The sequence below is a fragment of the Notolabrus celidotus genome, chromosome 11 (genome assembly GCF_009762535.1).
Source record: "Notolabrus celidotus isolate fNotCel1 chromosome 11, fNotCel1.pri, whole genome shotgun sequence".
Lineage (NCBI taxonomy): Eukaryota > Metazoa > Chordata > Actinopteri > Labriformes > Labridae > Notolabrus > Notolabrus celidotus.
The window spans coordinates 7598371-7616216 of NC_048282.1; the positions used below are offsets into that span (position 1 = coordinate 7598371).

General features: G+C 43.0%; 1 protein-coding gene across 4 annotated transcripts in view; it reads left to right on the forward strand.

Annotated features, from left to right (window-relative positions):
• The window catches only part of agrn (agrin), a 349201-nt gene that overhangs the window by 299713 nt on the left and 31642 nt on the right, over positions 1 to 17846 (forward strand). For 3 of the 4 annotated variants that reach the window (XM_034695805.1, XM_034695804.1, XM_034695803.1), the window contains 8 exons: positions 755 to 882; positions 4125 to 4239; positions 6875 to 6994; positions 7183 to 7578; positions 9176 to 9368; positions 12144 to 12359; positions 14205 to 14434; positions 16006 to 16140. In XM_034695805.1, coding sequence (XP_034551696.1) covers positions 755 to 882; positions 4125 to 4239; positions 6875 to 6994; positions 7183 to 7578; positions 9176 to 9368; positions 12144 to 12359; positions 14205 to 14434; positions 16006 to 16140 — 1533 coding nt within the window. Of the gene's footprint in view, positions 1 to 382; positions 419 to 754; positions 883 to 4124; positions 4240 to 6874; positions 6995 to 7182; positions 7579 to 9175; positions 9369 to 12143; positions 12360 to 14204; positions 14435 to 16005; positions 16141 to 17846 lie in introns of all 4 variants that reach the window. The other variant, XM_034695802.1, reaches the window with a different exon arrangement.

Sequence of the window (17846 nt, forward strand, 5' to 3'; positions counted from 1 at the left end):
CAAGTGCTCTTCCCGTTCTCCCTGGCGTTGCTCAGGCAGGGGCAGCCATGATTGATTTGGGCAATTTGTTCTGCTGATTACGAGCGGTACGGAAGTCTGGCATCAGCGCCTCACATGCTCCTCTGTTCTTCACCTCACACACAAACACAAAAACACACACACTCCACTTTCAGCTTTATTTCAAGCTCGCTCCTCTCCTGGAGAAAGCGTATCAAGAGTTGATAAATGTCGGACAACATAACCCCCAAGGTTGCACAGGGAGGCTTTCTCTTTGCTGAAGGAGGCACTTCTTGAGAGAGCCTGTGGGATGCCTCCTCTTAAATGTGTGTGTTGTTTCTCCTTCTTTCTGTGTGTGTGTCTAACTTGTTGTCTTTCTACCCAGCCCTCCATGCCTTGGCCAGCTTTTGGGACGAGTCTGGTAAAATTGGCCCATTTTTCCACCTTCCCTTCCCTCCCTCTCTGTCCCTCTCCTCCCTCTCTGTCATACCTCACAGTCCACCTCTTTCACACCACCACCTCCACCACCAAGTCCTCCTTAACGGCCAAACTCCTGCCCTTTATAAACCCACACATGAACAGCAGCAAACTCACTAACCTCCCCCTGTCAAACACACACAAACACACAATCCATCACTAACACCAAACTGGCACAACCCCAGAACGAGCACTGTGTGAAGGCAGCGGGATGTGAGTGATAGAAGAAGACTTTGAGCCCTGTTGTTTCCTTGTTACATCTTCTTTTCTCTCCCTGCAGCAACCATGAAGTTCAGCGGTTTCCTGCACTTGGATCAGGTGGAGGGTCAGGAGATCTTCTACACCCCAGAGATGGAGGACCCCAAGTCGGAGCTGTTTGGAGAGACGGCCCGCAGCATTGAGAGCGCTGTAAGTCTCTGTAGGAGCTAGTAGTGTTTGGAATTAAGTACAAGCAGCAATGATGATATGTATTTACTAAATCTGCTGTAAAAATGATATCAGATATTAACTCTTTAATTGAGTTTGTTTACATTTAAACATCAGCATCCAATGTTCAATCTGTCTCAATCTTCTTAGAGGTTAGATGTTGATCTAAAGTTGAACCATAAGAGCTCTAGAAAACACTTCTTCTTCATTTGAGTGTTATACCCTCAGCTCTTTATGAGCGCTTGTTCAAAACAACTTGAGATAATTCAAATATTTCATGTAGTGTTGATTCTGCTAAACACTTCTGACCATATCAGTCGTGTTTTTCTTGGATGAAGACTGCATTTACCATGAGCACCATCACCCACTGTAGTAAAGATGTGGCTCCTGCCAAAGCCTGCATTTGTTGAGGAAGAAAGAACAAAATTCCTCTTCCTAATGTGAGCAGGGTGTATTTGCTAAAAGAAGTTTATTATGAAAGCATAAGTCATATTCTGGTGCTCTGAAGTGTCCAACAAACTTAACTAGTACATCTTTAAGGCTACTGACTCATTTGACTAATTCCATGTTCGGAATTAGTCGGACAGATTGGCTGCTCCTCTGCAAATGTTCCACAGTCTCACTTTGAATTTTACATTTCCACTAGAATCTTCATGTCAGGAGTGGAAAAGCTTCTGAGACAAGATTCAAACCATCATGAGACACTAAAACTCATCACTGAGAGCCAGACTAATCTAATTCTTTGAGCTTCTTCAGGCGGGCTCAGCGCGGCTTCATTGCAGGCTCTAACACCCCCTGAAGCTGCTGAGTAATATTCCTCCATGCTGGGCTGCAGTGATTTTTCTGGTTCAACATCTGATGGAAAAATAAGATTGCTCAAACATGTATGTACTGACTGCAGTCAGAAAGGAACATGCGTCACATCAGAGGGAGACAACACAGCCAGGCTGCTATTTGATTTTTAATGAGAGGAGGATTCTGGAAACACGTTCCATGAGGAGACCTTCAAGAGGGAGAGAAAGATCACAGCAACCTCCTGTTTGAGTTATTTTCTCAAGCATTTAACAAAATTAAGAAAATTAACCTAAACATTTCCACACTACGCATTATATCATGTCTGGTTAGATACTGGTTATTCCCTCCTGTAAAACCTTGCGCTCCCTGTTCTAGATGAATACACTGACATTAACAAGTTGTATCTAAGATTTTTACCGTTTCCACTCCACACCTTATGGAATAAATATAAAAGTTTCAGGAATTAGTTGAACCCTCAGGTGTGATCAGGGAATCAGAGCTGGAAACACATAATAATGTCAATTCAGGTCTTATTTTATATATTTTGCCAGTAGCTATGGTATAAAACAGGATAATGCCCTTCAAGTTGTCCATCAACAAAAATGAAAGGCCTCCATATGGTCCATTACTTTGTGAAAACAGAAGTAGCCTTGGACATAATCCCTTACTTTGTTTGGAATTTTAACAGAACTAGATTTGTGTTTTTAAAGCCAATTAATGGATTCTGGTTCAAGGGCTGAGTTATTTTGAAGTCTCAAATAAAAAGCATCAAAAACAGACCGCTTTGAGCAGTTTTACAAAAACTCATTTGTTTGCTCAGAACTTCACAGAACCCAGACGCTGCATCTCGGCGCTGTTAATTAATATGTTCAAGATATTTGTTAAACCAAGTCCCTGTGTTAAGGATGAGTCTAATACTTTTAGACGCTCATGATGCCAGCCGCTCGTAACCGGAGCAGTCCCAGGCCACTGAGCGCATGCAGTAATCGCAGTTCGCCCTGGTGGACTCACCCAGGTCACATATCTCCTCTGAGGAGCTCAGACCTTTGAACAGACGTCTCTGTTGTCAAGCCAGGGACTCGCTCCTCTGATGAAATGGGGACGTGTGTGTGTATTTGTGTGTGTCGGCATACACAGTACCCGTCTACCAGCTGTTGAATCGGTGTCACATGCCCCCACTGGGACCTAATCTACTACCTCGCAGCGGTTTGTGTGTGTGTGTGTGTGTGTGTGTGTGTGTGTCTCGTTAACTCTCTTAGCCCGTGTGTCTCTGAAGCCTGGTGTGCCTCTTGACAGAAGCCACCCCCTTGCTCTTCATCTCCCAACACACACAGTATGTAGGCTTCATAGATACACAGGATTCAGCCGCAAGACACTTCTTTTGCAACGCAGCAACCTGTTACAATTAGCCGATGAATTAGTTAGAGAAGAAGAAGGAGGGGAAGGAAACATCAGGAGGTTTTTTTAGGCCAGCACGTCCACAGGAGAGTTTAACCGCCACCATAAGCCGGCTTTAGAGGATTTTCTTTGTGACCTTTTACACCTCAACCCACAAATTATAGACTTTTTCCTGAAGGAAATAATCTCCATCCTCCAACTGAGCGGAGTAAACAAAATCATCTGTATCAAGGACCAATTGGACAGCATTTTTACATTGCTCATGTATAAAAATACCATGATATGCAGTGTGGTGTGGGTCAAAACTTCTCATAAGTGGGAATTTCATGTACAATGACTGGCTTTAGTGCGATGCAGATTGGCCGTGTGGAGAAGCGCTGAGTAGAGACAATAAGAAGCCACTTAGACAATGCTCCAGTGAAGTGGGTTAGCAGGCCCAGTGGCTCCTGTGAATGTAAACACCAGCTGAAGAGAGGCAGAGGATTTTTCTGCCGTTTTCTGTGGCTTTCAAACGCAGGAATCTTGCTGACATGAACAGAATTAAGCGGAAACACCAAGAATCTGTGAGCTCTTGCAGAAAAATTGGCCCAATTCCTTGATAAAATATTTAGGGGTAAATTTGGCTAAAGGCAGCTGAAGTCTCACTGCTGTTCTCTCAGTGTTAGCTCAAGAAATATTTAAGTCAAACCTCCCTCGGGAGCTCTTCTGGCAGTTACAACTTGTCCACAGCGATCAGGAGCACATGTCAGGGTACACCACGGCATTTATCTGAGCTACTCCCGCAAACTTGTCCCCATAATTAATGCCACGGCTGCAGCTAAATGTCAATTTGTGCTCCCACTCCAGATACGTTTCCTTTTTCTGCAGCCCAATTTGAGAGGCAGTCTTTCTTCCTCGCAGATGCAGTGCGGTCTTCAGGAATTGGACTCTCTGTTATGATAGCATGGAGCTCATTACCAGCCTCATTTATCAACTATCTCTCTGTGTTCTCTCCTCCCACTCTCTCTCCCCCTCTCTCTCTCTTTTGTCAGCTCAATGAGTTGTTCAGGAAGTCGGAGGTGCGCAAAGACTTTATGAGCGTTCGTGTCCGCACCCTGGCTCCCAGCAATTCCATCCTCGCCTTTGTGGAGGCGCACTTCAAACCAGGTGAGAGATCTTTAAAGGGAGCCGGAGATGAAAAAAAGAAGGATGGTGATTAAGGAGTGTAGGCAACAGACACATGTGGTTGGAATTTGTCATAGTTAGTTCTTCTTTGTCTTTAAGAAAGAATGAAATCTCCAAAATGACTTACTAGACTAAAATGAAATTGGGATTTCGAAGACCTAATTAGTTTTCATGCAGAATAAGCTGCCATATCAGCATTTTTTAAGCTCTTTACATTTTAAATCAGAACTCTTGGACTGTAAGGAGGAGAAGCAAAATGAGTTCTCTGAAGTCCCCGGTCCAGTCGTCTGTTCTCCTGAAGTTTCTATAAGTTTCCTCCCCTTTGGCTCACGCATTTAATGCTTCCTTCACTAAGATTATAAATCACATTTTGGATCATGTATGAAAAATAGCACACACTTCTTATAAAACTGAAAGCTGGCAATAATAATGAAACATTTAACAGTTGAAATAACCTGCAATCCGTTGAATGGATGATAACTCTGTTTCTGGTCAAACCTTCATTCTGTTTCAGTAACATACACACTCAGTTTAAGACAATCTTTCCCAGCTTACCATCTTCAGACACAACACTCTGTGAGATCGTGTGACTTGGCTGTTTGATAGTTGTTTAATGTCTTTGATGCATTGTTAACCATTTTTTCCAATAAGGCATCATCATTTCACTTCAGTTGATCATTAACTTGTCTTACTTTTGTGCAACTTGCAGGCAATGTGTTATATTGCAAACATGTACCAAGGGTTAGGACAGGATAGGATGGTATAGGTGCATGTTGTCAAAGCCACCTCTTCCTGTCATAGCCCCCCACCATTGGTTGTGCATGAGGGAAATGATTTATCCACCAAGTATGTGTAGATGTCAGCATGGACTTTTGAGCTCATTTAGTGACATCAAAGTTACCACTTGTAAAGTTAGGAGACACTGGGAGCCATATTGTTGTTGTTGTTGACCTGTTCAACCATCAGTTGTGTGTAGTCCTGGCTTTGCAGAGTGGGAGTCATCCCTATGTTCCCACAGCCCTATGTTCCTACATTTGTAGGACATTTTCAAAATTAGGTCTTGTGCTCCTACATTTCACAACAATTTAAGCCCTATCCTCCCACAAGATTTTTTGGAAGCACTTTATAGTACATATAAATGCATGAATGAATGAGTAATTTTATTTCGATCAGCAGAAATCGTGACCATCATTACAAGAAAAAATAAAATAGGCTGATTGAAAAAGGTTTTGCGGCTGAAATAGAGCTTATAGATGCCGAAATGTGGGAACACAGGGCTGTGGGAACAAGGCACCCGCAGAGTTTAGAACTTCATAGTTTTCAGATGCAAGAAGTGTAAAGCTAGGGTGAGAGGAAGTAGTGCCTGCTGGGCAAGGATGGGAAATCCTCCACTATCCATGTCAGGGATTCTCCAACTTTCACCCCCCTGGCACCATAAGGCTGAGTCACTGTTGGCCTCAGCCATGAGAGGTACACTCTTTACAGATAAGTGGTGTCTTATATCCAGGTCAATACAGTAAATATACCTGCTGATAACCATTCAGACTGGTCCTATACAGGTGTAGTGTATTGATGGGGTTACTTAGTAATGACGCCTCTCTTTGAAATTGCCTCTTTTTGTCCTTGTGCCAAAGATGAGCTGGTTTAAATTCATGCCAAAGACTATCATTGTTGTTTTTGCTGTTCTGAGGCAGATAAAGGTTAAAAACTGCCAAAACATTTCTATTAATAAAACAACAAATTTGAAGAATTGTGCGTCCTTGGCAGAGCTTTGTGCTCTTTGAGTGCTTTCTATTTATTCTGTTTGGCCCATTATATTTGGAAGCACTAAATGTTTTTTCCTCGTTAGTTGTTTTCTTTAATTTTCTTCTCAATGCCAGTTTAATCAGTTGCTCGCAATAGTTTAGCACTGTGTTTTAAAAACACACATCGTAAAAAGGTTTTCTACCTCTACTTGGATGAGCTGTTGTGATTCAGTGGAGACAGGAAGGTTCCTACAGGAGAGTGAGGGAGAGATTGTTGAGTTTTTACAGCTTGAGCTACATTTGTGATAATAAGGAAAAAACATGGAGGCTGCTGTTACTCTGACGTTGACTGACAAGTGTTTAATTTGTCAACAATACTGAAAAACAACTGCAAGAGAGTAACTTGTTATTTCTTGGTTGGTTTACGGTTGTTGTTAAATCATTAACAGTATGTTCACATAACTATACTGTCAATCAAGAAAAATATCCACAGTGTAACTGTATGAAAACAGCTCTGAATTATACAGTTCATACCTCGACTGGGTCTTTAAGTTCCTTTTGTCCTTTCATGTTTTTATGAGCATTGTATAGCGACTTCATACCCTTCATACGGGGCGAGGGCTGCCGTTAAACGACGCTCCTCCATGGCCAGTAAGGCGAACATCTGCGGTACACGTTATGAGAACAATTCATCTGGAAAAAAGCCGGACAAGCGGATGGAGGACAAGTGCTCCACGGAGACCCTCCACATGTCATACACAGGGCTCTCTGATATATTCATAGTGCCCAAACAGAGGCTCGAATCCTGTTTTTGCTTTTGAGTGCTCTTTAGAGGTCTCACCCTGAGTGGTTCCACCTCTTGTTTATTGTAGACACAAAGAACACAGTGGAGGACATCGAAGGAGCCCTGCTCAAACAGCTGAAGGCCTCCAAAGACACCAGCATCGCCGTGAAGAAGCCAGAGGACGAGAATATCCGCTTCACCAATTATGGTAATGTAATGTAGACAATACAGTGTGGACTTAGCAGGAGTGAGTGGGGATTAATAAAATGAAAAAGGGGTCGTATTATATTCATAAGGTTATTTATGAAATGTTTAACAGGTCTTCAAGGGGAAGCTCTCATTTTTAAATGTCTTTCTTTGTCTAATTTCCATCCCTCTCACCGGTACTGTGAACAGGCCTCTCACCCATCTTCACCACCACAACCACCACCACCACAGCCTCAGTCACCACAGCTGCTGCCACTACAGATGCCCCAACCACCACCACAACCACCACCAGGCCTCCCCCAACCACCGCCTACTTCACCCGCCGGCCTTACAACAGCAGGAGGATCACCACGACTGCAGTGCCAGTCACTACTACCCGACCCATCAACACAAAAACAGAAGCTGTCCGCACGACACCGCCGCCTCCAGCCACCACCACCGCCCACATCAGAGGCAGGCCGCACCACAGGGGTCAGAAGCCATGCAGCTCCCACCCCTGTCTCCACGGGGGCACCTGTGAGGACGAAGGCAGCGACTTCAGCTGCAAGTGTCCCGCCGGGCGAGGAGGATCTGTGTGTGAGAAGGGTAAGCTGGATCTATCACCTCTCTGTTTTACCTCCTTCATAAAAGTTTAAAAGTGTGAGATTATTTTAAACTCAAAACAGAAAATGAGCCAGAACAGACTAACCCTATAATTATTGTTATTATTACAATTAGCAATTTCAAAGCAACGAGCAAAGACTGAAATGAACTGTGATTTTACAGCACCCAAGAGGGTTCAAGGCTCTTCACTTTGCTTTGTGTCAATCACGCTTTTAAGGTGCTCTTTAATCACTGCTTACCACATCCGCCAGTGCTTTAATATATTCATGAAGGAGGAAAAATACACCATTATAATAAATCAAGTATTAAAGGTATGTTTAATTGAACAGAACTTTTTAAAAGGCTGTTAAACTCTTGTTTCATCTAATTAGCTGTGAAAAGAAGCTACAGAGTTTTTTATGGCCAGAGACTATGTGGAAATGTACGCCATAAGTGTTCACCGACTGTGGAGCCAAAAGATGTAGAGCTCCCCCTGCTGAGTGGCTGCGTTATAGGTCATAAGCCCCGCCTCCCTCATGTAAACAGATGGAACATGGGTCACATTACAAAAGTAAAATCAAGTCAATTATTTTTATAGATTTAAGTCCAAGTTTTCATGTTTCTGAGAAGTTTGGATATTTTATTTTGAAAAGATGATTGATTTACAGCTCTGTTGAGGAATGAGTCTCCTGCAGCGTTCAGAACCAGATACTCAGAGTAGAGTAGGAACAGCGAGATAAGACTAACTCAAGAGTTATTGAACTTTCAAACCCAGAAGAGAACAGGATCCAGGTTTCAGTAAAACTTGAGAACTTTCATTGAGGTGCGATTGAGTCACCATCTGCTCCTGATCTTCAAACTTATCCATGACTCAGACAGTTTCAACACCTCAAAGTGAGCAACTGCTGAGCCGCTCACCAAAGGCAACACAGAGTCCAATCAGCACCGCAGAGAAAATCTGAAATCAAGGAGAAGTTCTCTGGTAGCACAACTCTTTTGTTACCTCCCTCTTACCCTACTTTGGGACTTTTGGGGATGAGGAGCAACCTCACGCAGCTGCATCTTAGGATAATTGACAGTAATTGCTTTGATGGGGATTAGCTGGTGAGAATCAGTGTGTATCTTTCAGTTAGAGTGGCTAAATGAAACACACACAAGCTACACACCAGCCCCCCCTCAGATCAATCAAGTCATTAGAAAAGAGGCAGCTCATCAGCTGCCATTCTCCTCAGAGAGACGGACAGAAAGACAGATGGACGAAGAGAAAAGGAGCCCGGGGGAGAAAATGGATGATAATAATCATAATTGTCTCGTGGCGGAAAAACAAAGGTTTCCCTGTGTGTGTGTGTGTTGTGAGCAGGAGTGCGTGAATGTGTGTGACATGAGGGTGGGTCTTTTCTGGATCTGTTCCTTTTGATAAATTCATCAGAAAAACATCCGTCCTGAAATCAAGTGACAGAAAGGCTCATTTCTCTGTCATCAAGAGCCAGCGACACACTACCTCCGCTCACACTTAATTATGCACATTAAACGTCTAGTCTGCTGTGATAAAGGGAAGTCATGTAGTAATGGCAGGGTTGTTGTCTTTATTCCTCCACAGTGATACATTACTTCATCCCCTCATTCGGAGGACAGTCGTACCTGGCTTTCCAGACAATGAGTGCCTATCACACAGTCCGCATCGCCATGGAGTTCAGGGCCTCAGAGATGACCGGCATCCTGCTCTACAACGGCCAGGAGGGCAAGAAGGACTTTATCTCTCTGTCCCTGGTCAACGGCAAAGTGGAACTCAAGTAAGTGTGATTAGATTGAAGAAGTGCAGCGACCTTTACTGCTGTTGATTTTGCTGCTTTTGCTTGATTACATTTGATGAAACCCAAACGATCCCCCCGGGGAAACATGGTCATTGCAGCAGCAGCAGCCGAGAGAGGATGTAGATAAGAATAAAACAAACACAGAGCAGCGGAGATAATGAGGCAAATAATTACAGCAAGGAAACATGTTGCAAACACCACGGCCAGAAAATAAATAAAATCACAGAAGCTTTCTGACAGATTTTCAGGTTGCAGCGATGAAGGAACGCTTTCAGAATGTGTTCAAACTTGTAAAGAGGCTGTTAGCATGATGACGTCTGCAGATGGTCGGAACATATGGACAGAAATATGTGTAGCATGTCCAAATTTAGCATTTCATAGGCTGGTTTTAGTTTCATACAAACACAATGAGGTTTATGTAAATACACAATGTATTTACAGATGGATGCAATGAAATACGTAGAAAAAAAAAACATTAATGAATATTCTATTCTGTTTTGTCAGGATGGAAAAAAACATTGTATAGAAACATATTTACACAGGGGTTACAGAGTTATGTGTTTTTTACAATTAGAGCATATACTTTCATGGTTAACTGTATCACTGCAGCCTGTGGATAAGCAGATCTTTATGGAGGTGATAGAATTTTAGCAGCATTATTGTTATAAAACTTTGATGATGCATCATTCATTTAAAAAGTGATATACCATTTGAAGGTAAACAGTAATATATGTACATTTTATTCATTAGGCCAATATCTTTTTTTTGCCTTTTGGATGGATTGTAAAGGTGCAGTGTGTAGTTTTTTGCAGAATTAAGCAGAAGTAATGAGGTAGAAACAAGCAGCAACCTCCAGTTTGAAAATATGAAGCCCATGCGGAAGTGTTATAAACTGCAGTTCATCGAGAATCCGCTTGAAGCTGGCTGCAGAAACAGCTGCAGAAACACCGGAAACCACATTCCAAAAAGACGATCTTTACAGCAGAAATAAACATATTTACGGTCTGGTTCAAAAAACGGCTTGGCTCTAAGTAGCTAATTTCTCTATCTTCACACGCTGTACGGGGGTCAATTTTTTTCTAACACGACGGCTGATAACTTGCTTCCAAACAGCTCTCAGGAACAGATACTATGTCCATTATTTATACAGTCTATGGTTAGAAATGGAGCATGATATTCATAAATATGTTTCAATTAACGTAGAATCACCTGAATATGAAAATAGAATGTAGTAAAAGTAATAATAGAATGAGCCTCTTATATCTACATAGCAGCAGTTCCCCTTCCATGGAGGCTGCCATCTTGCACCGGCATGTCTCTACAGCAGCACAGAACGTACAAACTAGTAACACATGCGCCTTTGTTTTTTTATGTACTTATGATGTCGAAATATAGGATCATACTTTTCGTACATCACAGGACCTTCTTTTCCTCAAAAGCCACCATCTCTTCACTGATATGAGGGGCGAGCAAGGGTGTGTTATATTCTAAAATCTGACAGCCATCACTTAATATTCCAAATTATATGCACTGTACCTTTAATGTCTAAGAAAGCAACAATGTAAGTGTGTGTGTGCATAGGCCATTTAAAAAAAGAAACATTTAAAGTGAGTTAGTTTCCTGACTTTAAGTCTGTACTGTAAGTTTGACTCCAAAAAGACCGGATCCCACGCTTTTAAATCCCGTAATGCACCTCTGTAGTGTGTTTAGTCTGGCTGGTAAGCACCTACATCCTTCACTCTCCATCACTCTGCACCCATAATCTCTGTTTGAGATTTGCAGACCGACAGACTGACTAACCATCACTTCTTGTCAACATTTAAATTCATATGTCGCTCCTAAAGGATCTACATAAAACAAGATTCAAACATAATGCTTTTGAAGGCTGGTATCACCTTTGGACTCGGATGTCTGACTGTAAAGAAAAGTTTCATCGCTCTCTTTAAATTGGACTGACAGAAACTTAAGGAAACACTTAGTATTCATGTCTCCCCCTCACTGTGGAATTGTATGAATAAAAAATAATCCGGGGCGAGGCTGCATCTTCAGAACAAACTTGAATACACTAATTAGAGATTTCGCACAAAGTCTTTTTTTGTGTTTTGGACCTATTATTTCAAGCACCACTGGCAATCCTGATCTCTGGGGTCTTGTGTTTCACTCTAACCTTTTTCAACCTGTTCAGTTCCTCGAGACCTGGCCAGGTTAGATTTCTCTATTCAGGGGGAAATCAATAGCAAACTAAAGGAGATCATTAGTCACTTTGGCTTTCAAATGGGGCTCTGCCTCAGTTCCAGAAATACAGCTGTGAGATTACCACCCACAGCTCTGCAAATCCTAGACGTGGGGAGAAGAACTAATTATTTGTGGCAGATAATTGCTCACAGGTTGAGCTAACGCAACCATATGTGTGGGTGCACATACAGGCAGCTCTTTTCTGTGACGATGTGGCCTTTTTTTCGCAACAAAAACTCATTAGATAAAAGGTTTAATTAAAAGGGGGTGTGAAAGACATTTTTTAAAGGAGTAACTGCCTCGTTCCGGGTACATAGTTCGGAGTCCCAGATGGGAAGTCCTGTACCGTCTTTCTTTCATCCATCTCTGTCTTGTTGAGCAATGTGAGCAGGTTTTTTTTACTCATTAGGCGCTGTTGAATTAAAACTGTGTGGGAAAACAACCTTCCCAAGTTCTGTAAACTCACTGGAGGTGATATACAATCATAAGTCTGATGTGTTTCCCATCTTCTCTCCTCAGGTTCAACACGGGTTCAGGAACCGGCACGGTGGTCAGCAAAGTGGAGATCACCCCTGGTCGCTGGCATCAGCTGGTGGTGACACGCAACCGCCGCAACGCCATGCTGAGTGTAGACAACGAGCAGCACATTGAAGGAGAGAGTCCACGCGGCACAGACGGCCTCAACCTGGACACTCATCTGTTTATTGGAGGAGTTCTGGAGGAAATGAGGACCGAGTAAGTAAATCACACATTGTTAGGATCATTCTCAGAGCCGGAGATAAATAAGACGAGAGTCCGATAAATATTGTTTCTCTTCAGGTTACTTTATTTTTTCTATTTCACATCCAGGACTTCAATCAAGTTTCCCATTATTGTCTGTTTTTCTGATTCAGACTTCTTTTCATCATGGTGTTTTTTTTAAACTACCTCTAAATACTTGACCAGTGAACTATATAAAAGGGCTAAAAGTAACAACCATTTCCTCTGGAGCATTGTTAACTGCTGAAGGATTTTACTTTACATGTATTTCTGCTGTGATTGACCGGGAAAGCCAGAAGATAAAACTTGACTTTCACAGAGGAGACGGCTGTTTGTGTCTCATATGAAACCACATCACTTATTTCAGCCTAAAACTTAAACTTTTCCTTAACCTCAAAACGTTCTTTTGATGCTCCAAGTTTTCAGACACTCACAGTGTGATCAGGTTTTGGTACCCACAGGACTTGGTTAGCCTTGGGAAAAAGTTTGGGTTGAAACAGTTTTAAAAGTGACTCAAAATGTGGTCTTCCCTCTGGGGGAAAGAGCAGACAGACCAGCGGCAGAGACCAGTCAAAAAGTTTAAGAGCCTCTCTGCCAGAAGGCAAACTTGGAGGGAACGTACTATCACCAAACAGCACATCGGGTCAGATTAGGCAGAACTCTGTGGGGAAAAAACAGGCTCTTCAAACAGATGAAATAAACATTCAGACAGGTGTTTAAGACAGGTAGCCAAATCCCCCTTAAGGCTCTTATCATCTATTTGATATTGTGCTTTAAAGTCCGTGTCCCAAAATAGAGTTGCAGGTGTTCATATCACCACAAACGAGCTAACCAGATTAATGCTGGACGTCAAGGAGCTGTTTGATGTCTGGCGTGGTAATCAAACTTTGTTTACTTTTATTGGGAGGATCTCCAAAACTAAAGCAGAGCAGAAGAACAGAAACGTGTCCTATTAGGCGGAGTGAGTTTATTAATAAAGCATCTCAAAACAAATATGAACAGTCTGTAAAATATATTTAAATATCAAGAAAGGAAAAAATATGGATAAAAAAATGTAACTTCAAAACATTAGAAAATATTTGAATATCCTAAAATTTAATGATAACCAATGTCCAATTCAATTTACCTCCTGTGGAAACTGATATTTCCTGGACTACAGAGTCTTAAAATTCAGGCAGACTCAAATTCAGCTGCTGCACAAACAAACACTGATGTCTCAAGAAGTTTAGAATAATACTAAATTGTCAGACAACCGGTGTTAAACCACATGATGATGACTTCTGGTGGTATTTCAGCACCTTCGACTGTCTTAGCGTTTAAAAGATGTCATCAACTCTGGCTGCTTCTGCTGCTGCGGGCATTTATCCTCTCACCCACTCAAAGCTGCCGTTGTATTCGCACCCAAACTTTGTAGCAAGTCCCGTTAGATAGAAATAGTAATCCAATGTTGAAATCTGTGATGAAATCCGCAGAATTAAAGCTAGCTAGATAAGTGAACAAGGTGCGTATTTGGACTGTGCTTGGAAGTAATGTCAGCACACTGTACGTTGATCGTAAGCAGCTCTGTATGTAGGGATGATGAAGGTCACCTCAACTCTTGAGTCTCTGTATCAGTGAGGGCCTGAAGTGAATCAACTGAAAACCAATTAAATAAGATCATTCTCTTACCTAGTCCCTTATTATAATAATTTACAGTATAGTAAAGTATAGTGCTGGCCTTGCTCAAAGCTCAGTGAGGGTTGAAAGTGTAATAATCATAACTTCTCTGTCAAATTTCAGAAGAATTCAAACTCATTCTTTCTCTCCACCTTCTTCCTTCAGTGTGAGGGAGAGGACCGGAGTGTCCACTGGCCTCGTCGGCTGCATCCGCCTGCTCGACGTCAACAACCGTATGTTGAACCTGCAGGAGAGCGGCGGTGACAGTCTGTACGGCAGCGGTGTAGGTGAATGTGGGAACAACCCCTGCCAACCCAATCCCTGCAAGAACAGTGCTGCGTGCCAGGTCAAGGAAGCAGAGATGTTCCACTGCAAGTGCAGCAAGGGATTCTGGGGTAAGATGCTTCAGTAATGCAGCTGTGCAGCTCAGCAGTGTGTCTAATTGTCGTTCTGGGATTTCTGCGCAGAGAGCTTTATTCCAGTGTGAGTGCAGAGAAGTGAGAAGAAAATATTTAAATTCATATTTGAATTTTGCTGACTTTTCAAACACCCACCCATTAAAATGATGTTTATATCTCTATGTTCCTTCTCTTTTGGGATTCTCTGTGGTCATGACTTTCTCACAAATCCTAAGTAAGCTTGACAGCCTAATTTGACTGTGTAACTTCTGCCCCCAGCAGGAGCTCTGAAAGTCATTTTGTAAACAGCAACAGCATCAAATCTGTGTGTCCGACACCGAAATGAGAGATTAAATGTTGACACGTCAAAGAAAACATGAAAACTTCCATCAAACACCCAGTTAGCGGCCTATCTCTCGCTCCATATCCTTCCCTCCCCTTCTTCTCTCCCTCCAGCACACACCAACTAACAAGCAAGTCAGAGAGATATAGTTAAGAGCAGACGCCATCAGGGCCCAGCAGAGCGTGCCCCTTGCTGCTTGTACTGCAGCCTGCTACAGAAAGTTTCACACCAGAACTAAATTAATTGTCTGAGATAACTTTTATGCTGGAATAGTAAAGAGTTTTACTTTTACATCATGGCAGCTCAGTGGTTAGGGAAACACCTTTCAGACAAGTTTTAAGAGCTCTTTTCCTTGAGTTTAAAATGTGGATCAATAAAGAACACATTACAATATTACTGCCTTTTACAAAAGAGTTGCTTTTATGTTTGTTGTGATTGAGAAGCCAGAGAAGAAGCAGAAATAACCCGACTCTCAGGATGCATCGCTGCGATCAAAGTTGTGTTGGCGACATGGCGTTAAATGAATGGTGATAATGAGAATTGGAGCGTTGCCTGCAGCCTCGCGTTCGAGTTAATTTTGTCATCATGTCAGTTTAAAAAGTCGCCAAGATTGCCTCTCGCAATAGGAGGGGACAGATCACAGGAAAACAGGAGAGGAGAATAGATGGGTGTCGAGATTTGTAGTTAGAGAGAGGACATGTCAGGACAGGCTGATGAACGAGGAACCAGAGTATTAGAGCTAAAGAGGTGGGAGAGGGGAGAGATGTGATAAAAAGAGCTGTGGTAGGGAAGAAGTCAGAGCGAGGGATAAAAGCGAGCTTCCAAAAAGCATGAGTGAGGAAAAACGGGGGAGCCCTGTGAGCTCAGCAGGGATGGGGTTCATTAAAGCGCTCTGCTCACCACAGGCTCTGACTGCTGAAGTAATGACGGGTGAATTCAGATGGGCTGTGGCAGAGGGCAAAACCATCATCCAGCAGACGCTGCCGAGCCTTTCCCACAGTCGGTGCTGGCCTAGAAACATGGCCGCATGGTGGGGAGGCTCTGCACTGTTTAATCTGAATGTGTAATATTTCCAAATCCTATTAGAAAATGACCTCTATTACAGAGGAAATCCTCACACCACACTTCTTTCCCGTCTCCCCCTCCACCCTCCCAGACAAAGTAAGAGTGGTTCAACATGTTGATGCTTCACTGATGGTGGATTGGTTTGTCTGCGTGTGCTTAGGTCCAACTTGTGCTGATGTCCATGACCCATGCGAGCCCAACAGGTGCCATCCGTCTTCTCAGTGCCAGGCGCTGCCCGAGGGAGGCTACAAATGCGAGTGTCCCATGGGACGTGAAGGCAAGCACTGCGAGAAAGGTAATCTAACTCTTTATACATGACGTTAATGTGCTCAACAGTCACTTCTGATGGGTCAGTTACGACACTGTAAGGCATCTGACCATTGCTTCAGATTCTTGTCTGAAAAACTGTAATCACATCGATCCACAGAAAGAAGTCTGGTGGAAGTAATGGCTAATTACTGTCACAACGAAAGGGGCACGTAGAGCTGGATGACAGAGAACCTTACAACATATCTGAGGGCGTATAAGACTAAACCAAACAACGTCATGGCTGTGGCAAAGTTTATGGAAAATGTCAACAGACTTTGACATTTTGGAGGTGGGAAGCTGAGTTTGGTTGTGCCTTTATTCTTTCCACATTGTCTCATCTGACTATCAATGGAAATATTGGGTTTTATGGGAATTATAACAGCGAAGTAGGCTATCTATAAGAAGGCTTCAGAGTTTACGGTCACTGTGGAAGCAGTTCCAGGCAGATTTGTGGGAATATTATTTTGAGGGGAGGAAATAAAATCCCTTTAAATTAATAAAATCTTTTCCAAATCAATATCTCAGCAGACATGTTATAAGTCTGTTAATGCACGTTTCCCGTAGGCCTACTTTATCCTTTAAGTATGAACTAGTCTCGCTTGAAAACTTCACACCTCAATTGCCCCCTCCCGTTCTTGACACGGAGCAGTGTTTGGTCAGGAGTCGGTTAAGTAGCATCCTTTTCGATTTTTGCCTCTTTCCCTCCTTATTCTCTCCGCTCTGTGACGTTTCCACCCGTGCTGAATCGAAAGGGGAGATCAAACAGAAACAGAGGGGGGTTTGAGCCTTCAGGGTGGGAGAGGGTGGGAGGGTTTCTGAACTGAGGTAGATGATTGGCCCCGCCGGGCCATTCATAACATCGACTCGGCTGCGCTTGTTAGCAGTTAAGCGGCGGTGAAGCCGCAGCCTTCCCCATCTCCCTCCCCTCCCTCTGTGCCTGTCCGCCCACAGGTGTTGTGTTCAAACATTGTTGTTGCTCGATATGGCAGAACCGGGCTGCAGCTGGGGAAAAGACCAGAGCACGCCTCACATGCCTTTGAAGTTCATCATTAGCACTTTTGTTGGTGTCACAACGTGAAGTTTACCCGTGTTTTTCCCTTCCTGGCTTTGTAGATGTTGTCAAGATTGTTTGCCTCACTGAAGTCAACTTCTAAACCATGAATGAAAGAGAATATACTCTCAAGCACATTCCTAACAAAAGGGAAACATGCGCCCTCATATCCTGAGGAATTTAGAGAACCAAGATGGGGAAAGCCTCCTTTCCAAGCCCCGAGTCCCAGTTAGCAGGTGACTGAAATAAATTGAGGTGAACCAAAATCAATGCACTGTGAGCGAGAGCGTCTCCCATTCCAAAGGCTATTTTTTCCCAGGAATCAATGAGATGACTAATCGCATCAGTCCTCCGTGCCTGCTGTGATTAATGGGAGCGTCAGTCAACCAGAGTGTCAGCCCCAGACAGGAGCTCAGTGATACGGCGGCAGTCAGGCGGACGCACCCTCAGAGGGCTGCACTGGGAACAGTTAAAAAGACAGGTAGCTCACTCATTAGGGACTGGAAGGTGAATTAGTGGTAATTTTAAGAGTGTGTAACCTATTGTGTGTGTGCACTCGGTTGAAGTATGGTTTCTATTTCAGTTCACTTCCACCAAGGTTTGTCAATGCAGCTCACTGCTGCCATCAAGGGCTTTTCTCA